This window comes from Acanthaster planci, linkage group LG04 (genome assembly GCF_054643075.1).
Source record: "Acanthaster planci isolate LZ-2023a linkage group LG04, COTS_SCS, whole genome shotgun sequence".
NCBI classification, from domain to species: domain Eukaryota; kingdom Metazoa; phylum Echinodermata; class Asteroidea; order Valvatida; family Acanthasteridae; genus Acanthaster; species Acanthaster planci.
The window spans coordinates 10,308,238-10,333,322 of record NC_141780.1 but is presented as its reverse complement, the minus strand read 5'-3'; the positions used below and the strand labels follow the sequence as shown (position 1 = coordinate 10,333,322).

The 25,085-nt window shown below is 40.3% G+C and overlaps 2 protein-coding genes, 1 long non-coding RNA gene and 1 pseudogene across 11 annotated transcripts in view; 2 read left to right on the top strand and 2 right to left on the bottom strand.

Annotated features, from left to right (window-relative positions):
• The window catches only part of LOC110988584 (uncharacterized), a 150,181-nt gene that overhangs the window by 104,854 nt on the left and 20,242 nt on the right, over positions 1-25,085 (bottom strand). The gene's annotated exons all lie outside the window — the stretch shown is intronic.
• On the top strand, positions 1,577-3,216 carry LOC147799373 (uncharacterized; annotated as a pseudogene).
• On the top strand, positions 7,432-12,137 carry LOC147799372 (uncharacterized). The gene is made up of 2 exons (XR_015425011.1): positions 7,432-7,931; positions 9,091-12,137. It is a non-coding gene; the product is annotated as an uncharacterized LOC147799372 (long non-coding RNA).
• LOC110990246 (uncharacterized) lies at positions 10,412-16,899 on the bottom strand. The gene is made up of 11 exons (XM_022255138.2): positions 16,078-16,899; positions 15,748-15,812; positions 15,046-15,126; positions 14,606-14,680; positions 14,342-14,413; positions 14,074-14,103; positions 13,478-13,552; positions 12,993-13,067; positions 12,668-12,745; positions 12,161-12,229; positions 10,412-11,787 (listed from the first exon to the last, which is right to left on the bottom strand). The coding sequence occupies exons 1-11, from the start codon at positions 16,256-16,258 to the stop codon at positions 11,239-11,241; spliced, it is 1,350 nt and encodes a 449-aa protein (XP_022110830.2). The 5' UTR covers positions 16,259-16,899; the 3' UTR covers positions 10,412-11,238.

The following is a 25,085-nucleotide window of genomic DNA, read 5'->3' as shown; positions in this document are numbered from 1 at the left end:
CCATGCTGTAACTAAAATACATGTACATATACAGTGTAGCTGAAGTAGATTTCATATTATGCTGACGAATCTCTATCTCGTCACAGACCTATGCTTGTGATGTTCTCGTGGACGTTCATGCTACTTTCCCCACTGTGTTTCCAAACTCGTTATGTAAAAACTTGGTAATCTTGCCCTCATTACATGCTGTTGAACTTTGGTGTATCAGTGTATTTAATTTCATTCGAAAGTCACAACTGTCAGTGTCCTCACATTACCATGACTGTTACTTGATGCGCACTGGCATGATCTGGTGCAATGTATTTTGTAAAGAAATCTGGAACTCAAAACATTTACAAAATCCTTTGAGATTGATCACAAGATCCATCGGGAACATCAACATACAATAGTTCCTTTCCATCCAATCATTTCATGATACACAGGCCGTTACCCTGACATGTTTTTTATCCCAGCTTACTTTTCCTATTGCAGAATTTGACACTCCAAAACGGAAAGGGACAACAAACAAGGACGAGACCCGGGCAAAAGGAGGCAGACCTCCCATTGCCAAACTGTTTCCCCACATAGTGGACACCACAAAAAAATTAGCCGAAGAGAATGGCTTTGAGGCTCACAGGCATTGGGGATCGACAACAGGGAAATGTGGCACATCTTTGACTAGTATCAAGCAGCACTGGCTGAAAGTAACACCTGGTCTGGCGGAACTCAAATGAAACATAGGTATGTTGGATGTAATTCAAGTACATGTAATTCTCGCAAAGTATGGTCAAATGTGTGAATTTTTTGAATGAAGGTCCATTTATTTATCAACTTGAAGTTGATTGAATAAACATTAAATTAACATGATCACAACTCAGTGTTCAGATACATGTATTGAATCATGTTACGTGGTACTGTCCGCTTTCAGTCTGAAGGAAGCTTATGATGTCAAATATTTGCTAAAAATTACTTCAAAAGACAAGCATCGTGTGGCAAAGGCTTTGTTGTGTAACACATGCACAGTTACCATTTAAAAACTGAGGTTTGACTGCGCACACTGTGATTTATAAATAAGCGAGTTGAAACAAATAAGATGAACTTTCTCTAACTTTTTTTGGGGGGGAAGGTGGCATGAAAAAGTACAATTATGTTTTCAACAATTCAAACGAAATTTTTATTTTGGTTGACAGGAATAAATACTATTCACTGCTGGATCAAACCACCATATCTCTTAGGAACAGTGCTGCAAAGAGATTCAAGGGCCTCATAGCTGCCAGGGTGCCTGCGAAGCATAACGAAAGGAGGAAAGAGAACATCAATGACCATAATTACTCAGCTTGAGTCAAGTATGCAAGAGAGGCTTGCAGCAAGTTTGCTGACACCTCAGTACTGTTTTCTGTTGGCAAGAAGAACAAACTGCATGTAAGCTTGTGTGCCCCTGCATTTGACCAGAGATGTTCTGTCCAACAGATTTTCCCAACTGATGACAGCCCCAACCTCTACAACCATGAGTTCCCTACACCAGGGTACTTGATAATGCCAGCCAGGTACATGCAAATGACACCTGATAATGCCAGCCAGGTAAATGTACATGCAAATGACACCTTCATCCCCACCTGAGCTGACGGTTGACAAGCTTGGAAGACAGAGCTATTGGTAGGTTTGTATGTTGAATTAATCGTGGACAATGCACCATTTTGCCTGATAGTATATGAATTGATTTCTTTGGTTTGTCAATGCATTTCTTTGTATATTCTCCATACAGCAGCTGAATAGATTACTCCATTTACAGTGGTGTAACTAGGATTTTACTAGTTTGAGCCACCAGCATCATATCGGGCGGATACCAGCTTTCAGTGGTGTGGTAATGCCACCAAAAGTTGCAATGGAACTGTTTCAACATTGCATGCATTGCATTGCCGCCATGGATACCCCTGCTCATTAACATATTTGTAATAAGACATCCAGTGATATTTACACTTGAATAATAAAGGAAAATCAATCACTTGTAAATAAAGTTGTAAACAAGACTGCATCTTCTCTGTTCATTGTCCTTTGACAGGCTTCCAGAGTGCACTGCCATTGATGTTGTAAATAGAGGCCCTCACACAAAAATAACTGTTGCAAGCCGCTGCAACGATTTGATACCACTGATAGAGAAAACTGGGAAATCTTGTGTGACGATCGTCGCGGATGGTGGTGCAGACATTAAGATAAAAGATATGAATCTTGACGTTCTCTGCAACCACATTCTGTCCCGGCTTCTCAGCGCATAACCCCAAAGAGCATGTATGGGAAATTCTCACCACTGCAGCAACATCAGTATACCTACCAGATGCCTTGCCTGATGAACTCCCTCCAACACAGCAACACTTGACCGGGCAAGCATTGAAGGAGCAAGAAGGGCAAGTGTTTGATGCTGCTCTGGAAACTCTGGAAGGGTACTGGAAGGGGTTGACACATAGTAAAGTACCTATCAAGGTTAGCCACAGGAAGAGCAAGGACAGACCCAGCCCATACACAAACGAAGACTATGACCAGGCACACCAATTTCTTGCTGGGCCCTACGGGGACATCAAGAACGCAGAAAACTTCCTGGACGACATGAAATTCTTCAAGACACATCTGGATTGCAGAGATGGCATGGTCATTTTCACAAAATGTCCACCAACTGACCTGTGCCAACACAGTCCTGACAGACCCCCGAGGAATCCCGAGGCAGTTGCATTCTACCACAACTTTCCATCACCTACCCATCTCAACTTATTCCGTATCACTTCTTGACATTTTTGGAGGCCGTCGATGCAAACCCAGGCTCCCCAGATGAGTACATGCCAGACATCCAAGAGAAGGCGCTAGGAAGCTGCAACCTCTGCAAAGTCACCTTTAAATCTGAAACGAACAGAAAAGATGACAGAAGGATGTCCCACTTACGAGAGCGTGTCCACAAGAAGTAAACACGAATGGTCCCTGGACATGTGCAGCACATCATCCAAGCATAAAACCCAACAGCTCTTTTCAGAGCCACCACAGTTTCAAACGAGAGATAGATTCCTGCATTCCATAAAAATGAAAAGAAAAAGAAAGGAGGTACCCGCGTCCAATTTATTTTTGTTTCTACCCTGCCAGCAAGCCCCTATTAAAAGACAGTGATACTCCTGTTAAGTCGTTCTACATGCTCCAGCCATACATGTAGTCACAGTAGTCAGCTACAGAAATAAAGAATTTGTTTTCTTATTTTCATTAATATTTGGCAAGTTTTTAAAAAGTGACCCACCACCCAACAACCAGGCCGAATTCGGAATCTTTTAGAACATAATCAGATTTTTACATGTTTGGATTTTTTGTTTTTTAAGCTTTATATGTTTGCAAAATCTTGGAGGACGTTTCCTCTGCAGGTTCCTTTACACATCTGAGAACATGAATAACCATCGCAGAATCTTTCACCCGAGACAGCGTACATGTACCTAAAAAGAAAACAAGACAAAAGAGATACGATTCGTTTGCTGAAAATAAAGTATGATAATAATACTCGACTTCTTCAGTCCCCTCCCCATGATATCCCCAAACTTTAATAAATACTTAATTTCTAGCAATACCATTTGGTCAGAAGAATCCATTTTCAAAACTGCTTTGGTTTTACTAATTGCTAATTAGACCATTTGAATCCAACAATTTTTGCATCAACCCCCCGACATGACACGTCATTTGAATATCGTCACCACCCCCCCCATCCATAAAGGCCACATTGAAAAAAATCTGTAGGTTAAATACACCCACCACATCCCCCAAAAGGGAGGTTCTGTCCCAGACTCTTCCTAATAATACAATGTATGTTTCGAGTAAAAGGGAAGCATTTTTCGGGACTGTAAGTAAGGCTTTGATATCTTTTCTCCCCAAACATCAAGTTGAATGAGCCAAAGGCCACAATCAATTTTGAACTTGTCTAAGCCCCTCCCATGATACCAAAAGCAGGGACCACATACATGTACATGTACCTGCAGTAGGCCTACATGTAAAATAAGTGTAGATACATGAACCAATTTAACCTGTAGGCAAAAGGTAAAATGAAAATAATCAACCCGAAATAAATGAGAAAGACTATAGACATTGTACTCCCAACGCATGAATTAACCAGATGCCATGCCCAGCGCCCACACCGACTTTCAAGTTCCACCGTGCTTGCTTGTTTGCGCCACCAGCATTGCAGCATGAAATGTACATGTACATACACTTGTGATTTAATTGAAGTACCCATGAAAATGCGAGCGAGTACGTGGTCTTACGAGCGTTAAAGTGTGTTTACGAGATCTCGTAACCGCTCGAGATGTCTCGCAAATCCTCGCGGTTTTTTGCCCTCGCGCGAACTCGCTCGATTATCCTCGCGCCCGCACGTAAAAGACACAACTGTAAAACGAGCGACTACGAGGGTCCATTGACCCGTGTAAACTTTGGCTAACTTCCCAAGTACGAACAAGCTTCCAGTATGTGACTGTGATCAGGTCAGGTTGCGGTTACGTCCGTAATTGTGGTCGACCCGAGAATGGCTCGCTTCATCATGGTTTACCCATGCATTTTATTTCTGTTCAACTGCTTATACAATTTGAGTGGAAAGTGCGAAGGTTAGACCATTCCTGTCTCCAAATTGAAATTTACTGTAGTGACTGGATTGCGGAAGCATGATTTTCAACAAAAGGAACTGTCCTCGTGTTCGTTTGGGATCAAACTGTAATGTATTTGTACAGTGTGTTTGCATTTCATCGTTATCGACAAACGAGGGACTTTGCCCCTTGCGTTGTCCGTCAGGTCGTGTCGGCAAGTAAAATAACTACCGTAACTGTATATCTGCATTTGAAAGTTGGCATTTCGTACATATTTTCGTACATGCTGTGTTCTTTCCGGAAGGAATTTTCCGTGCAGGCATTCGGTATTACCTGATCGACGATCTGTTTATATTAATACATGTCAGTTCCGTCAGGAATGTGGACTTTATTGTCTGGGAAGGGGTGGTGGGTAACTGACGTGGATTTTTAATTTTGTGATTACCTGAAGGTGGGCTTCCATTTTGATATATGTATGTACTTGCTTCTCAGCAAATTCACTGGAACAGTGCTTAGTTTTTAGCAGGCGGTGTTTCTGTTTGAAGGTCACGTCATCTGTCCCGAAGAACGCAACCTTGATTTTAAGTCCGTGAGGATGATCCCAATGCGTTGTATAAAAGAATTAAAATTAAGCAATTGGCCTATTAAAGATTGTGTAAAACCTGTTGGCAAACCTTTTGTTTACGGATACATGGGCACTAATTACGTGTTATTGCTGGTGTTCGGGGTGATATACAAGTACATGTACAACATGCTTGAGTGATGTACATGTACGTTTGATTACGTTGAATTTAGTTGATGTACATGAATGTGTTTTAGCCTGAACAACTAAGCCTGAAGGTTGCATAAAGGGTTTTTTTTGCGAAAAATTAAATACTATTTTGATTTCTAGAATTTTCAATTTTTAAGGAGGAGGTTCAGCGTAGGCCCTTTAGGCCTACATAAAAAGTGCTACATGTTGTTCAGAAATGTTTCGAACCAAAGCCATTTTCCCACCACTGAAATATTGTTCATCATATTTGGCATTCCTTGGACTTTTTTAGTTGCTGTGAGTACATGTAGGCCAATGTGTCTGTTTTTGGAGGGGTTTGATCAAATTCTCTCTTTTTTTAATGAAACTATTGGTACGTAATACTGAAAACTAGTACGTCGAATTAACGCCTTTTCCCGACTTCTGAAACCTTTTTTTCAGAATTTGTAAAGATCTAATAACGGATTCAAATAATTGACGCATTATTTCTCCCATTTAAACAAATCTGTGTTTGACCTCTCCAACTTCAAAAGCAAGCATCCAATTTGAAATGACAGCTAAACGGACATATTTTTTATGACCCCCTAGTGGTTATCTACCGGCGATCTTGCCCTTATAACCTCTCCTACATACCTAGGTAAAGGTATTATGACTTATCTTGGCATGGTCATCGGTGGGGCAATAGGAAGTTAGTAGATTGATCATCTGTAGGAGGCATGGCATATTTTAATTCCCACAAGAGACACACTCCCAAACATGCATTACTATTTTATTCGAAAAGGATTTACATGTAGCATGTGGGGAGATTTTAAAGGAGGGAAATCCGTACTGACATATCAAAAGATTTACGATTAAATATTAATTTTTAAAATTAAGCTACACACTGGTATCACGGAGCCTCTACTCAACCTCAACAAAACACATTGTAAATTACCATTCCATAGAGACTGCAGAAAGAGATGCATCATGCAAGGGTCTTTGTTGGTACTCATGGCTTCATTGCCCAACGGTACAGGGTTAAACTTCCATTGTACGTATGTTGAAGGGTGGATTTGCTCATGGGAAATGTTAATTATTATTTTTATTTGTTTTAACCATGCCCAACGTGTATTACAACATATACGATGTTTTACTAACTGTTGAATATACACGTAGTTGTTGGCGGTACCCGCTACAACTTCGATCTGACACAACCAGGTAGCCGACGCCGGCAAGCTCTGTGGTCGAGTGGAACAAACGTCTGCACTGACGAATGCTTCAGCAGTGTTTTCGAGATATAAACAATATGCAAAACTTGTCGGTTTGCAGACGATTCGATCCTATTGGAATCTTCCCCAGGGGCAAAGATTCACTTTCATAGAATTAGGTCGCGGTGTGGAAATACATGTATTATACACGATCATATAGTGTACATGTACTGTACATGGAACAGATATCTACTGTGCATCTATTGCATGGTGGCTTTGATACGTGGAGATACGAGCGATTGGGTGGACATACAAGCGATAACGTGGGGTTGAGTGCATCAATGTGCTCGTCCATGAAGTTCACGCAAGCAGTGTGACTTCAGCCTTCAGGGAAGGCTTTGCACGTTTAACAACAAACTAATTTTTCAAGACCATTTTGCAAATGTAAATGCCATTTTTATTTTCTTTCTGTTATTTTTCTTTGTCTTGGTTTTTTAGTAAAAGTTCTCGGGGTAATCCAAGTAACCAAAAAATTGAAAAGTGTTAAAAACGTTCGCACATGTAGTCCAGCTCACCTCTCTTAACATTTAGAACAGCCCGGATATTCACGCATTCATCCCAAAATAAATACTGTTAAATCAGTACCCTGATGTACAAACCTGAAATACATGTATGGGGCAAATATCTTGTTCCCGATTGGCAAAGTCAGGTTTTTGTGGCTGTGAAACTAACACACACGACGCATCCATCCGGGGCAAATGTACCCCAGTTGTTTTGTATGATTTGGTTCTTTTTGTTTTTCTTTTTTCTTGTTTGTTTTTCACAAAGAATACTTTATTGGTGAATGGGAAAGAAATATGCTCAAGTCACTAAGTCACAGGCAATCAAGCCACATGTACATGTACAGTGTACAGTATAATACAAACACATGTACATGTACGTGTACATGTACGTGTACATGTATGTACTGTACACGTACAGGTTTATGTACATGTACAATGTATAAGGGTACGTTAGCACAAGTGCAAAGCGTGATTGTCATACGGCCGATGTGACTCGACAGTCGGAAACCAGTGTGTTCAAAAAACACTGGCACGCTGGTGTCCTTGTTCGCCGTGCATATTGCGCTGGCCATTTCTCACCGGGGGGAATTCCCTTTTTGCACGTGTAGCAAGTCCGTATGTTGTCGAAGGCAGTCGTCCTTTTTTTTGCATTAATTAGCAGGTTTTAGTTCAGGATATTTTCTTTCGCATCACCTGAACATGGATTTTTCACACATTTGACACAGCTAGATTCCATAACATATAATTCCACGCCATGTTCCGCCTGATACATGTAATCCGATCACAGGACGGAAACGGCATGGCACAAGCAACATTGAAGTTTGGAATTTATCAAACCTGCGGCAGCCAGGTAGGCCTACGTTCCACTTGCACTGTCTGGTGTACGTCAAACTACACCGCTTACGAATTATGTCGATCAGTTTATGGCAGAAATTATTTTGGCGCATTGTAATTTTCTTATACTGTTTTCCGAACCTAATTGCTCGAAAACTAAGGAACCTCGCCTTTGTATTTCCGATTCATAGCCTATAGGCCTATTTTTCGAAAAAGCGCATTTTTGAAAGGATGCAAATTTCGTCTTGTACTAGTTTTCCCAAAGATTTCTTCAAGAGGGATTTGGGCCGGATTTTCAAACTCACACTTTGACATGATCGGTCGGTTTGGAAGAAACAGGGGGTGGGAACACCACCAAATTCTTGGCATCTCCATCGATCCCATTTCACAGTCATAGGCCTAGGGGATGATATCTGGTTTGAATGCCTGTCGCATCCAAGTATCTTTCAAAGTCTCCTTTTTAAAAGCATTTACTGAAATCAAACAAACATCTACATTTATTTTTTGCTGCTGGTTTTGGATCACATGTGCTTACGTGCCGGACTGAATTCACTACTCGTGCATGCGTAACAAATTCGTATTTCACGGCATGGATTTGTTTGTTGGAAATTGAAAGAATCTTTACATTCTCCACTACGAAAAAGTAGGATGGCTCCATTACACCATTCCCTTGGTCGAAATATTGAGATTGCACCCCATTCTCAGGGATTTTAAAATTACTACAAAGTGACTGAGACCAATACTGCAGACTACACTTTGCCTTTGTCAACACCAGTAAAAGAAAATTAACAGTCATTAAAAATAACAAACACGTTTCGTTACTTTTCTTTCGACTTTAAAATCTATTATCGTCGATTGAAGTTCCTGTGATGTGTGAGGATTATTCAGTCTTTCAGAACTGTATATACACGAGACATACATGTATTTAAAATAAGTTTTAAAAAGTAGCCTATTCGTAGGATAGGCGTAAATTGGGACATTATAGTATTCTTACTTTCATTTCGATAACCCGGTTGCTTCCTAAATAAAATGTACTACTACAAGGAGACCGTGGTGTAAGCCTACACATTCCCGAATAACGATTCCTTTGTTATTGTTAGCAACAGTAGAAAGTAATTCCAAACCTTTCAAGTACTATAAAAACAGATTACTTGACATGAACTTTTTTCTTTCAGTTGCAGGTCCGTCGATATATGGCAGGGATCACCGACAGCCGGAACTGTCCACGAATTTCCAGCATGTAACTGTCATGTAGGACTAGAGGGCCTCTATAAATGCATATGTACATGTAGGCCTATAATGAAATTTAGAAAATACGTGTAGCCTGGGAAGTGCATTGATGGAATTGTGGCTATCCAGTTGATATCCAGTAAATTGTTCTTTCCCGGACGGTTCATCCGCCCTAATGGCAGTACTAACGATGTCCTGGTCCTTTTCCAGTCTATTATGTCAAATCGGGGACGAATGCCGAATATACGCTACCATACATGTAGGTAGAACTATAGCAGGAATGAAATCAGCAGCATATGCAAAATACAGAAAAATATGTATAAAATAGAGGGTTGCGTAAGGATAAAAAACTTCGATTCTGGGGAAAAATCAATACCAATCAACGGTAGAAATTCGTAGCAAATCGAATGCACATGAAACATTCTCGTTAAGTCAAGTACACAGTTCACTTGTATAGCTTTCCAAAACTAAGCTTTCAAAATGAAAGGATGACCCAAGGTCATAAATACTCCACATAACATATTAATACACTTCAAGAATAGGCCCCCCTTTATCTTGATGTACAGCTGAACATTGAAAGTTACGGAAGTTGTACGTTTTAATTCAGTGATGTCCCAAGATATGAATTGATTTTTCTCTAAATGAAGAAATTCTTCAATGAAAAATCAGTTTTTTTCATAAACAGGTTTCCCTCGTGTTTACTCTTTATTTGTGAAGAAGAACGTGTATATGTTGCGATTCGGAACTGGTTAAACCGATCTAGAACTAGGAAAGCCGTCGTCGTCATGTTCGTCGATCCGTAAAGTCCAAACTAAAAGCTTACATTTTCAAAAGAATTTTGAAGAACCCGAATTCCAACTCACAAAGTTGATTACTGACCACATTTTACTGGAGTAAGGTACAAGCATCTTTGTAGCCGCTGCAATCTGAATATTTATAGCCATCCGTAACAAAACACGACAACGGCCACGTGTTCCTGGGAGAGCTCAGGTTAAGTTAAGAAATTCTGGTTCTGTGAGATACTTTAGAAAATGGACAGTCGGTATTTCTTCAACAGCTGTTCATGGACTACATGTAATACATTGTATTTGCTGAGAGCATGGGCTGTAAAATCAACTATGGCCGTCTTGTGGTCAGCGTATTAAATCAGGTAACTAATTAACATGACCACAAATGTTTCTACATAGTTCGGAGTGAATTAAAGTTCACTCCGAATTTGGGTGTTCATTGTTTTACGATCAAATAGTTTTATTCATTTTTTTAAACATATTTTGACGTCATACAATTTCGGTTAACTGTTGATTTCTACCTCATAATCGTGTATAGTGGTGTTGTCAAAAGGAAGAATGTCGACCTTTACACAGGATGACAGACCGTTGTTGCAACTCTTTCATTGTAATAAAACTTTATCAGGTCTGTCTTTGTTTTTTCATAAAATAACGTAACATTTGCAACACCTGATCGTAACTATGACCTACATGTACATTACAAGAATTTTGTAGAATGCGTTGGTATTGAGAGATACTTTAAAAATGAAATATGTAAGGTCATTCTCAAGTTCCCCAAGAGAAAGATTCAGTATCAACTGTCAAATACTGGACATCTCTGCATAAACAAAACATCTTCAAAATGAAAATGTACAGTCACAGCACCAAAACGGAGTAATTACAATGTACAGTGTGTAGGGAAGATTACAAATCAATAACAGCCGGCAAAAAGGTGAGGGCAGAAATCTGGAAAGCCAAAATGAACAATAATTTAATTTGTCAAATTAATCGGTGTGCATGTACAACTGCACTTGTATTCAATGTTAGTTTTTCCCCAAAATCAGTCTCAGTACGCGAAATAATGAAATTCAATCCAAGGAATCCGTATGAATTTATGATGTCTCAATATTAATTTTACTACAGTCGCGATGGACAACCCGTGCTGTACACAATGTATATGTACATCAATTCCAGAAAAAAAGATGAGGGTTACAAAATGCGTTACCGCACCACTTTTGGCGCAAGATGCTGACCAGAAACCGGACAGTTTATATTGGTGGTAGCTATATTTTTAGCTAGCTATTAATCATACCTGAAGTGTACTAATTACAATAAGGATCTGGAGCGATTAAGTCGTCTGCACCCCTCATCAATGGCTTTAAAGCAATCTCTTCTCCAGTATTTCTCAAACGTTTCTGGAGGGAGGGATGTTCGACCCTTCAGAATTCCTTTAATGTGGTTCAATCTTACTGGGTCAAGCTTCGTCTTCCCCCTAACGCCCCTACAATTACTTGCCTTCATCTCTTCCTTCGAAAATAATAAACGGACCAACGAAAGCGCAAAGTTCGCCTCAGAGGACGAGCTGTCTTTATGGTCCGCTATTATTTCCGTCGAAAGAGACGAGAGATTCATTGGAGGGTCTGAGGGGGTGGAAGCGGTATTAGATAAGGCAGGCCTTGATGATCCCATTCGTGGTGGTGTCACTTGAGGGACTGGAGATGAACGCTTTGATGGCGAGTCAGGGACGAACTTGTGTTTCCACAAGTCGTCAATCTGACTCGCCATTTTACGAAACATCTCCAAATCGGTTACTGAAATTCTTGCCATCGGTGTTTTGGCTGGAGTACTTGTTTTATATGCAGGGGACCAAGAATCCTGTGAAGCAAATGAAGGAAAGACTGCATTAGGCTAATGAGTGACATTATGCAATCATGACAACTCACATATCTCTCATGTTTAGATACAGACCAGTGGGAGAGAGCTGTGGCCTACCACAAGATTGGTGCTGTTTTTATAGTGAGAGATAGCCCATTCGGGAAATACGTGGAACTGTGATTAAATTCCACTCCTAAATTGGATTGCAAATCCCCAAACCTGGCAGAGTTATGTAGTTTTTACTCTGTTCACTCATTTCGGAGAGGGAAGGAATCTGTGTGAATGCCGCGAAATATATACTTGTGCAGTCTCCAGTAAGGATGAAATAAACAAAAATTCATATATTCCCATTGTTGTCAAATGGAATGCTTACTTCTAGGGGGCTTCCCATGTTGCTGTTCATTTCATCGGATAGAAAACTGAGCTCCGGGAAGTATGGTATCTGCCAACAGAAAGCGTGTAACGTGTGAAACGGTGCCTTTAAATACACATGTACACGTAGTTGAAAAATATGTCATACATCTACATGTACATACATGAACTTTATATCTGCTAACACAGGCAGACAATTTGGCTATTGGCTGCTGAGTGGCTCGATTTGGCATGCAATGACGTAGCAATGAAGTTGATGACTGCAGTATCTACTTTTCAAAATGGTCCTTACACGTACATATAAGCAAAGGTTTCAATCAAAATAAGGATTAATAATGTCATTTTGATAGACTGTCATTATTGGATATTGCTTGGCGTGTCCTCTCTTGAATGAAAGTCTATGCCTTATTTTTGGCCACATACCCGCTCAAGATTGAGTGTTTTTGACTCTACTGTTAGCATTAACTTTTGGGAGTAGGCCTATTAAAAGTGTATCATGGGCGCATACCTGTTCGGGACTTATAGTATCCGGTGACCCTAAGCTGGTACGGGCCGGGGTTTCAGCAGCCTGATCATCATCTGCAGTCTAAAGAAACAGAACGAGACAACATAGTATCTCAATGATTTAAACACAAGTACTCGACACGCACTGTTCCAAAAGGTCGGAGTTCCTTGAATTCAGTGTTTTTAGTGCTTTTAGGGCCTATACATGTATATGCAAAAGGGATAATTTTTTAATGAAAAAATCAAGGACAATTCTTTTGTGGATTGAAAATAACCTGGTACTTCGGTAGCACTGACTTGTGTAGTACTTGTTAGAGTGTACCACTTACATGTGCTAGAACAGGGCCGTCTGTTTCTTCTGACCCGTGGTGGTCCCTAGGTGATTGGGGTGGTTCAAGCCTCTCCTGATAACAGATAAATGCAAATTATGGACCTTTGTTAAAAGACGTCAAACGCTTTGCCCACAGATGAAATACATGTATACCTAGAGGGTTTTGAAGCGTGATCTCCACTAATGTTTGAAGGGAGAAGTTTCTCAACTTAACTTGTGGACGGCATTACTGTAGTTTGCCTTGACGTGGCAAAATTTCCATAACTCTATGGAAGAATATCAACATGCTCAATTGACCTTGTTAGTAAGAGGTCCTTTGGACTGGGAAATGCCCATGTTTCAACAGGAGCCTTGTAAAACTGTATACATGTATTATAAGGAATGATAATACACCGGTATCACGATCTTGTATTCACAATCTTGTATTGTCGTTGCTCTTATTAACGCGCAACTGTACATGTACATCAACATTTTCCAACTCACCAACTGCTCTTCCACAGCCTCTACATCGTCATCGTCAACACAGAACCGAGCCAGGACAGTTGCTCTCTTCTTCTCCTAATTTAAGGTGCAAAATATTTACATGTAAAGTGTGCATTTCAAAGCATGCTTGTACATATTTCCAAGTTTTTCTGTATTCTGTGTTGGCAGTTTTAGACCAAAGCTAGAATATTAGAAGGAGTTTTAATACCCGGCCACCTTCCTCTCGTTTAAATGAATCCGAGTTACCAACTTGGAAAACCTCAATTTTGAAATGATAGTAATTAACCAGTGGTCGTTCCCTTATGACACTACAGACCTACGAAAAACTGACATGGCTAATTTTGGTGCGGTCATCAGTGAGGCAAAACCAAGTCAATAGATTGACCACCTTTTGGAGGCATGATTGATTTGATTATTCGATTCCCACAGGATTCCTAGGCCCTCCTCCTATTAATCTTTTTCTTCTAAAATGATGTGAGATTTGGGAAGATCTTAATGTGAGAATTTCGTAATCCATGTGCACATACACACGAATATGCTAATTATTATAAAGTGCAAATGGGAAGCAGCTGTCGTATACATGTACATTTACTTACCTTAGCTGGCCTTTTCTGCACCTTCTTTGCCTGTCAGGAAAAGACATTACCATGATACACAGTTATTGGTGATGGAACACGTACTAAACACGAGCGGTGTGTTCATGTTCGATTAACGGCGGGGAAAGCGTCCTTTAAACTTATGGAAATATGACAATTTGCAAAAAAATGAAAGTGACACTCTTATGGTTTAAATAAAAAATTTAACCTTTTCCCCTGAGAAACGTTTACAATATTGTGTGTGTGAATTTCCTAAAATAACCGTTACCTTTGATGTACCAGTAGTTCTCGCCTCTTTGACCTTCTGCGTTTTTCCTTTCTTCTTTAAATTTGTTTGAACCTGATGAAAGCAATACATTCCCAATTACAAGCCATTTATTGTTTTATTTATCCTGCCTCCCCACCCTTCGTTTTAACACTTCATCAAACATTCAGCAGTTCTGATACTTTAACAAAATGAAACTAGACCTAAGTTTTTTTTCCCCGAGTCATGGGTGTTTGCCTTGTACGTGGAGTAGATGTATACTCTTACCTTTATCTTTGATGCTCCAGACGTCTGTGCAGTTTGTTCCTGCGGCTTTTGGGGGTTCTCAGTTGTTCTTCGTACCTGATGAGGAAAACCGGTACATGCACGAGCCCTTTCTATGTTACTGGTCCTTTGAACCATTACCAAACATTTTCAGAATAGTACTTACATTATTAAACGAGAAAAATCTTCACGAATTTATGTATTATGCGTCTAAAGACGCGTAGCAATTTGATTTTGTTCATGATTACGCACGGTCGAGTTCGGGTGGGAAACTGTTTATATTGGGTTATACTTATAACATGCACAATTTTTATGTCTCAAGTCTATTGTTTCCTATGATTTCCATTACAAAATATACAAGATAGTAAGTTAATTTGTAGCAAGTTCCTAAGACTTTACTATGACGGTGTTTCCCGTTAATACCCTTGTATACATGTACTTGCCTTTGTCTTGGAATTTCTGGCACTGGCAGTTTCTGCATCTTGGACATCTGTCGTTTTTCTTTTCTCATTCGTCCCTTGAACCTAAATAGATGAAGCATAAGCTGCGACTATGAAATTAGACCAAACTTATGGGTAGCCCTGGGAGGACATAGGTGAAAATGTATGCTTCATTCTGGTGTTTGAAATTCATCCATGAACTTGCCATTTCCCTTTAAGTCTGCTCAATTACGACCCGGGAATAGACCCATTAACTGAGGCGTTGGAACTCATTTACAAAATACCGTACGTGGACTCTCGTGGCAACGTCGTACCAAAAATAAATAGATAACAAAAATAGTCCTAGTCACTTTGTCTGGACGGAAAGTTTTATCCCGGAATGAAACAAGCAGAAGCAAGTTTTGGCAAGGGCGAGCATCACAGGAATTTAAAAGATTCTAAATGTGGAGGATTTGAAGAGGCTTTTTTTTTTCGAAGTTTGTTCCGGAAATTCTATTATGAATTCAGTGAAGAAGAGTTCAGAATTTTTCAAATGATACAAACATCAAACGTTTACGGCTGTTCCTAGACTTATTCACGATACGTCGGACAAATTTCCATCCGAAGTCAACCTGGGTGGGATAGATGCGCTTTACACAAACCAAGTCAGCGAAAACGCGGTTGGAACTTGCCCCTTGGAGGTACATAAAACACACTTTGGCCTACCTTAGCCACGGTTTCTTTGGTCCTCGAAAGAGCTCTTTGTAGAAAAAGCAGATCAGAGTGGTCGTCTATGCAGAAGTGAAGAAGGCAAAACGATTCGAAATTGAAATAACTGTATGCAAAACCACACCATGAGCATTTCTTTCTCATTATTTACATTGGCAGCGGCAATTTAAAACAACAGCGCAATTTCTCTTATACTTAAAAATGATTGAGACATATTGTAGAGACCTTCAACAGCATCTATAGTACTTTCACTTTCTGTTTGGCTGAGAAAGCCATTTAAAACAATAAAAGTGGAGGCAAAAAGTTTGAGAGTTCATGTTGACTTACCTGAAAATCGGAGAACTTCGCACGGAAGGTATTCCCCTTCCCATAGCACTTCCACCCTCTCACCGCTTTCTATGCCGGGTTTCACGTTTTTGATGAGTTTTGTAGGCATTATGCTTGTCGACTTATCGTCAAACGAAACCAACACTTCTCTAGGAATTTTGTATAACTGCCTCAGAGACATGGTTACACTCTTGCGCAAATTTCCGGGGCTCGGTGTATGTGTACATATAACGGTGTATACTCAAAGTCCCAACTTTCCCGTGTGCCAAGTTTTTAAGAAGTGATGTCGCAGGTGGATCACTCTATACGTGTAGTACTAGTACTGTTGTTATGTACTGTATGGGTTTCACTTGCACTGTTTAAGATCAAGTAATGACAGACAACTTATGTGACCCGTCATAGTTTGAACACCCATTACCCTGAGGTCGTTGATGCCCCCAACACACATCAATTACTCAGGTCATGGGGAAGACTCGGCCGGTTAGGCTTTGTGGCCTACAAATATTAGTAATTGAGTCCTATATTAATACAGTATACTCTGACCTTTACATCATGAATCGTGGATAGTATAAATTTGTTTAGCGAGTTCAATACATTGAGTAATAATAGCCAATTGCATTAACATGCGTATGTGCCTTTTCAAACAAAATCGTTTTCAACAGTAAGGGTGATTGTGGGTACTGTACAGGTACATGTATATGAATAACATGCAGCCAAAGCGAAACTTGTTGGCGTGCGTATCGCGAAAAAAAAGGTTTCTACCGCTATAGAAGTAAATGTACATTAGAACAGGACTGGTGCGGGTCTGAGAGCAATGACCTCAACAACTCAAAGCAGGAGCGGTTGCGCCTTTTCTTTTAGCCGTCATCGCACTGTATCTTTCTCTGGTAGCACCTTCGGAGACTGCTGCCAGTTCCAACAAAATGTGTAAATTGTAAAGTGTCGATCGCAGTTACCCTCCCGACGCGAAATTTTTACAGGGCCAACGGGGTTGCAGGATAATTACACTGTCAATTTTACGTCACAGAAAATTCCTCTGCTGACGACAAGTGCGATGTAAAACTTACATCTTAATTTGAATTCAGATTACAGGTCGGTGGGTCGTGACCTCTGGTTTTTCCAGCGCGCACGTCCTTACACTACATTAAAATTAAGTTATTTTCAAAATTGTCGATAAAAATTCCCGCAGGATCGGTGGCATTTACGACAACACTTTTCCTAGTTCAGAATTGGTCTAAGCGGTTCCGATAGGATCGCAACAAATCAAGGATAAAAAGTTACCACGCAAAAAATCCATTCTTTAACTGGACCCATTGTGACATGATGAAGGGTTTCTTGATTTAGGGAAAATTAGTTCGTAAATAAGTCCTAAGAAAAAAAAGGAACTTCCACGAATATGTCTCCACTTTTCTGGCGAGCTCTCCGGCACTATACTATGCCCCAGCCGCGCAGTTGACGAACCCATCACGTCACATGCATTTTTCTACGCCTTTGTAGTTGACTCCCTAACAGGATAGGGTGCAACACTTGCCCCGCCCCCCAGAAAAAAAATTGTTGAGTTTTCCGCCAATTTACAACCACGGAAAAACTGCATTTGTTTAGATTAAACAGACGTTTTGATGAAAAAGTTTATATAATTTTGAGTATGAAAATGTATTTGAAATCATACGGAGTGAGTGGTAGATCGTCATGTAAATGTTGTCGATTTTTTTTTTTAATTTGTTTTTAATCATTATTACTACAGCCCCTATTTTGCTCCCGTCATAAGCTGCAGTGTCTCACCACGGTCTCACGCACGAGACTTGATTGAGACTCCGAGGGCGCATCTTACTATCGGTTTGGGTCAAAAATCATTTAGTTGTAATGTCGCCATGACTGAAACGTATGAGGTAAAAAGAATCGTGGTTTTTTGAGACCTCATTCGGTGTCAGAGTGTATGGTCAATCCTAGGATGCCCTCGTAAAATGCACACACATGTACAGCTGCATGTTGCTGGCCAGTAAAGATGACAATAATTGCCAAAGCGGGCAAGTATTAGAGTCTGCTAGTACTAGAGTCTGTGCACGTGAATTGTACGGTGGATAAAATCCTGGGGTGGGAGTGGGACTGCCACCTTGTATTTTAGGAAATTATCAGGGCCCTCCTAATTGCTGTATTTTGCAATAGAGTGTAGGCATCAATTTTCAAAATGGCGATGGCCTCGTGACTGTTTTGAGCGGTGGGTTTTCTCTGAAGAGAATTTTTTCAAAAGTCACCGGTTGGTCCACTGAAAATTGGAAGGGAAATGAAAGATGAGGAAGTGAGCTTTCCTTTGATATGTTTCTTGAACACCTGTGAAAATTATATTTTCTTGATTTTTGGTTTGGGAATATTTATCACTGTCGTCCATGGCTGCTTCTGGTCCATGGACATAGACTTTCTGCGGCCGAGTTTGAGGTAGTGAGGAATCCACGTGTGCATGCACGGAAGAAAAATCCACGTACTCTGCACAGTATGAAACAAAACTACTGTACATATACATGTACAGGTACATGCATGCATTTACTATAGCTGCCGTGGTGTGTGCATTCTCTTTGGTTTCATACATTTCAAGTTATAAGAATCTGTGTTGTGTCTATCTCACATCGAGTTGGCAAATGGAGTTCCCCATTTATCAGCGCCGACTTCCTTCCCATACAGTGAAAATAACAAAACCGACTCCCCTCAAAGAATTCAACTAAATGCCACCAACAACCCGGATTTTTATCCATTAACAACCTTGCACGAGTATGTATCATGTCGTCCATCGGGCCTTGGCCCTCTCTTTTGCCCATTCATGGGTCTGTACTGAATGCATAGCAATTTCAAACGCGAACTTGAAGAAAACAGTGCCTTTCTGTGGAAAAAAAGAGCTCACTCATTTCGGACTGGGGCCGCCAAAACTGCTTACGAATTGAGTTTTCAACCCATTGAGATGAAAGGATGGGGTATTGGCGGTCCGGAGCGGTGTTAACTTGAGTTGCCCGTGGTCAACATTTAAAGGTTGAGTGCCCGAGGCTTGACCTCAATATTCTTTCCGTCATTTATCCGTCTTCACTGTGCCAGAAGGGATCACTGGGGATTCAGTATTAAGTTATTGGGACGCAAGACCCCTCAAAAAAGTTCAGGACGTTGAAAAAAGTAATTGCATGGCTTTAATTTAACCCAAGGAAGGGTAAAATCTGGAACTACCCAAATACGGGCTGTGTTGACCCAATTTTAGGATGAGAATTCTTTTGTGTTTAATTTTTCAACCACCAAATGAGTGGATATCAACATTGTTTGTAAACCAGAAATCTATTTCAAACACCCATAATATTGGGTTGAAACAACCTAAAGTAATGAGTACTTGCAGTTTTCACCTTCCCTGGGGTTAAAATTTAACCCAGGCAATTTTTTATTGTCCTGGAAGTGCCTGTATATGACCCGACGAGATTGATTACAGGATATGAGAGGACCTATTGTGGTTCATTCAGGCACTAATGTGTCAAGTTGATTTCTTCTCAATACGACAGAGGCGTTATGTTTGTTCATAGCAGCAGAGAGCTTGACCCCCGAACATTTTTGCCCTGGTCCGAAATCCATCCCACCAGCATTTTACTTTGGGGCTAACCCCCAGGAGGCAATCGGCAGGCATGGTATAGCTGTCAACAAGTGGGCGCGCTCTTGTTTCCCAACGTCTTCGTGTCTTTTTGATAAAGCACAACTAATTTCAAAGGGCATTTTTCAACCTTTATAGGCCAGATGGTATCCATTTGTTTCTGGAAGAAAAGTATTTTCAGAGGAAATTATAGCAATTTTACTACCTGTTATGGATTAAGGATTTCATGAATGGGTTTTTTTCTTTCTTGAGCCGTGCACTGCGCGTGGGGCAATATCTTTAAAGCGGATAAAACACCAACTTAATTTATGAACGATTCCTTACTGTTGACATGATGAAAATAATAGAGTAGATAAAATTCTATGCTGTGCATTGTATGACAAAGTCGAAGGAGTAGCGAGTGTCTAACAGTTGTTGCAACCATGTCCTCCCTTGAGTTAGTGCAACAGGGGAGTGCAAACGAAGAAAGTTAATTAAAGAACGGTGTCTGGAAACATGAGTTGACATTAGATATGTATATAAAATCATTTCAGTTTGGTGAAGTTTTGAATTGTTCTGGCACTGTCCTAACGAATTGTTGTTTCGACCTGGCGCTCTTTGGCCTCGGTGGAAGCCCAAACATTGATTTATGATGGCATTCCAAGTCAATGGTGCTTCAAACTACGGGAGTCTGCCTTTATGGGTGGTCAAAGATATGGGGCTCCAAGTCAAATGGTGCTTGGAACTTTTTTTTTGTCTTAGTGGGTGCCCAAACAATAAATATGTGTTGCGTGCAGGATAAGTCGGTTGTTCAAATTTTGGTATCCGACACACAATAATGAAGAAAGTAGTTTTAATTTTTGATTTTTTTAATTTAGTGTCATGAATACCAATTCCGACGATTTCTCCTCCCCTGTGATGTTAAATATCCCGTAAAGTGGTCTCAAGATGCTTTTTTTTTCTGGATTTCCCCTTTGTCTCACAAATTCTTGCTGCTAATTTTTTATTTAAGGGGGAAGGGGAAACGGCACCGTGATCGCATCACTCATGCTCAGTGATCGCATGCAGACACGTTGTACAGATACAAAAGTATAATTTTTTATGATTAATAAGACGGTCTTAACGTCGTGCAATTTCAACAAGCTCAGTTTTGTTCATTCTTCTTGAGCATCTTCATTTTCTTTGAAATTCTAATATTGAAATCGGGATTTCCATGCAAAACGGCTGTGTTGCTGATACGTACAATGTATACTCAAATACTGTGCAAGGGTTTCGCAGACATGCGGGAAATTACGAGTGCCTGAGTGGACTTACGGGCGAGTGCGTGAAATGGGAGAAGGGGTGCGTCTAACCCTAACTTAAGCCAAACCTAAATTCTGGTTCTCAAAAAAAAAATTACATGTAGGTCTATATTGTTGGATGGGGGAGCAGATGTACATTATACTTACGCGGACGTGCGGGTACACATATATTTTGTAAGGGTATTTTCACAGGCACACTTGAACTGAGTGGACATACATGTTTGAGTGCTAGGGTGGACATACGGGCGAGTACGTGAAATGCGGGAGGGCTAGGGATGTGTCTAGTTATAAAAATAGAGTATAGAGTGTACATGTACATTACTGTATTTGTATGTCTACTGTACAATGTACATGCCCATGCCCCAGTGACCAATCATGTTTCGTGGCTTTAAAGTCGCTAAGAGCTCAACTATTCCCCCCTCGCAAAAAGGAGGACCTTTGAAAATGTAACATATTTGGACAGTCTGCAATGCATATATGGGAAGGACGAGCACAAGGTTATTGCCTCTGTTACCCAGGACTATGTGTTGTGTTCTGATGTACCTACCTACGTTTGTCATTAATATTTTTTCCTCTTGACATGACTGGAAACGAATGTAAAGGAGGGTACAAGCCCATACCCATAACTATTATCAGCTATTATGATTTCAAGTCATATGGAAATGTATGTAGCGGAAATTTTAATTGAGCGACAAATTTCCTATACCTCTTCCTTGGAACTTTACACATAAACTGGTGAGCGTTTGTTTAGGCTTATTTCTGGTAGATATTGTTGTCGTCTTTATTGAGGGGTTGAGGGTCTTTAGAAACGTATATGTCTTTCTGTTAATGATTTGGATCAATACGATCTTTGTAACTGAGAGTTGTCTCTTTCCTTTGTCCTTAGTTTATTAAGCATATATGGTTCCAGTTTGTAATGTTTGAGTATAGAAACCCATTTTTGATTTGTAAACCAATGAACTTGAGTGGTTTTTTGGCAATGTTCATAACTATTGTACATGCGTCTCATTGAGCTTAAGACCTTTGGACTTATCGCAAAAACTGTTCATATATTCCTTTTTATTGAGGATTTTTGGAGGTTATTTTTTGGGGGGGGGTTCGATTTGAATGTGACAAATGTGACAGGGGACAAAGTGTGGCGGCTAGTAACCACAATCCTCGTGTTATTTTAAAAGTGAGAAATCAAAAAGTTTATGTTAAGAAGTTAGTCAGGCTCAATTTATAAAAGAAGTATATCGAGTGGTTTCATGGATTCCTCGTTGCTCTCTAGGTTTTAAATGTAACCCCAGAATAATCACGAATGACAAGAATGCTATCTCATTTTTGAAGTTGTGTTGGCTCTGAAAAGAGCCGGTTGGTTTTTTAGCTGATTCAAAATCCCGTTGCTCGCCCACTGCCTTCTATCACTGCGGGAATAACTTTCTTCAGGTGGTTGATGTACCGTGTGCACGACTCTACTGTCACCTTGGTTCGCCAGAAGAGGTGAATTCCTTCGACGAGTTCATCTTTGCTCGCTGGTTTAACCTTGCGTCGAAGAAAGTGCTTGAGTTCGTGCCACAGACATTCTATGGGGTTAAGATCGGGCGATTCTGCGGGAAAAGGAAACCAGTTGATCCCGGTCTGTTGCATAAATTCTTTAGTTTCTCGAGCTGTATGCTTGGGATCGTTGTCCTGCTGGAAGCGATGCCCACGTGGGAAGCGCTTCTGGATGAAAGGGAGAAGTGTTTTCTCCAGAATTTCCTCCCGGTAGAAGTGACTGTCCATTATGTCTTGAAAGTCTTCCCCCGCTTTGAAATGCCCGCCCACACATGCAGCTTAACTGGGTGTTTGGCTTTCGGCTTGAGTTTCCTTGGACAGCCTTTCTTTCGAAACGTCAGCTTGCTGTGCCTGTCGAGCTGCACCGTACACTCATCTGTGAAAATAACGTCGTCGAAGGTGTCACCACGACCTACAGCATCACGGCAGAAATCAAGGCGTGCTTGTTTGTTGGCGTCACGTATTAGTTGGCAGTAGGCCGGTCCACTCGCCACCCAACCTAACTTTAAACGAATGCGGCGAATAGTTGATTCTGCCACCTCAAGACCAAATATGTTATACAAAATAAGGCTGACATCACGAGAAGTTAGCTCGTCGTCATTTTCGTACAAATCGTGAATAAGCTGATTTAGGGATGCTGGAAATTTTCGAGGACGCCCACACCCCGCTCTATTCGCGAAAGATCCCGTTGTTTTAAATTTCTTTAGAAACAGTCGTACCGTTCGTGGAGTTACGACTATGCCGTCCTTCTGTAGGTCTTCGATAATCTGTTTTTGGCGAGCCCCGGAAGAATCTAGCAGACAGATGCGAGACTTCGCGTACAGAGAAAGTCTTCGGACCATGTTGCTCTCGCCAAGATAAACTCGAAATGGGAGCCTATAGTGGGAGTAAGGTTCACTACACTCAAAACGGGTTTTCACTTCTGATAGACAGTTGCACACTTCGCAAAGGAAATGCCTCATGTATAGGTTTTGCGCATGCACGCACTTCAGGCAGCTCACTCAGGATCTGGACTGGTTCCCGTCACGTAATTATGTACATGTACATTGTGTAGTCTTTGTATGTCATACAGGCGTCTGACTACTCCGTTGCAGTTTTTATGTAAATGAGCTGAAGCCCGCTCAAAGCACATTTAGGAGTTAATGGGATATTTCGCTTTATGTGTTTTTATCTACAGTTCAACGAAATAAACACGCATTTAAAATAAATTGCCCCAAATCAATTACTAATGGCATTCGTTTAAAAAAATAACACATGGTGATCAAGAGAGAATTAATGTATTTGTGTATTTTTCACTTAATATCGCTGTTGGCCTGCCAAAAAGTTGTATATTTAACATCCAAGCAGATAGCTACTGGTCCTTATCAATAAGCACCGGGATCAGTCCAATCCAGGATCTTGTATTTCCCCTCGCGACAAAAATCTTTGATCACTCCCTTGAGTCTGCTGGGGATACAAGGTGTTAAAGATTGTAATTATGACCGTGACGTGAAGCGTATACACATAATACGGGCCTTAGCCTGGAACACCAATTATTTCAAACTTTAACAGTCCAGAAATATGTGGGAATTAACGTGCGTGTAAATTTATTTTTTTTGGGGGGAACACTCTTTTGTTATTAGCAGTGAACTTCGGAAAATGCGAGCACAGCCGGCAAAAAATCAATTTTCTTACAATGCTTTCAAAAAACCCATAAAAACCCGGGGTTTAGATCTTTCTGTTGAATTCATTTCTGCAGATATTTAAAAACAACACGTTTACCTGAAGATGACTGCGGCATGCAAACATATTGGCAAATAAGGATGGGCTCATCAAGAAAAACAATAACAACAACAGTAATCAATTAACATTAACGCCGTCCCATGAATGTATTGTTTGTATCTACATGTACAGTACATGTATTTGTCACTTACGAACTTTAATTTTTGGCTATTTCTCAGTAAATGTGAATTTAGGCCAAAAATAAATACACAAAAAAATGAAATCGAACTACATGTACACTTAGCCCAGGTACGGTTGTCATTACCTAAAATATAACAGCAGACTACTGGAATATCAAGGAAGAGTTAAGTCACATTTGTTTAAAATTAATGGAAACGATAGAGTCAGTATAGATAAGAGAATAATACACAGGCTTTTAGATTTTAAAATTAGCCATTATAAAATAATAAAAAATAACCACGTTTATAAAAGCCATTTACTCACGAATTATCCAAATGCTTAACACGTGCATGGAAAGGGACCATGTCATCCAAGGTCGACTTAATAAAATCACAAACTTATCTTTCCCCATCCCCCAAAAACACAGAGTATAGAAAGGAATAGAGAATATCACCCGATATACGGTAATTCGTCTTCCTTAACTTGATTGGGGCTGATGCTAGTCACAATCGCATTTTTCCAATGATGCATGGTTTATTTCAGTATTGTACCACTTGCTTTGACCGGCTCCTTTAATTTCCAAATGAACTCGGAAAAAAATCATCCAGAGTTTGTTTCCACGTTCCAACCATTCTCATCGCCATGAGTTTTTACTGCCTTTGTAGATCAACTTAATATGTCCCTCTCCTTCC

Bases quoted from the DNA above. Each gene is read 5' to 3' on its own strand.
- LOC110990246 (XM_022255138.2), bottom strand. From the start codon at position 16,258: ATGTCTCTGAGGCAGTTATACAAAATTCCTAGAGAAGTGTTGGTTTCG. The intron at 13,553-14,073 runs GTAAGTAAATGT...ACCTTAAATTAG, and splicing joins TGCAGAAAAGGCCAGCTAAG to GAGAAGAAGAGAGCAACTGT. The intron at 11,788-12,160 runs GTAAGCATTCCA...TTTGCTTCACAG, and splicing joins ACATGGGAAGCCCCCTAGAA to GATTCTTGGTCCCCTGCATA.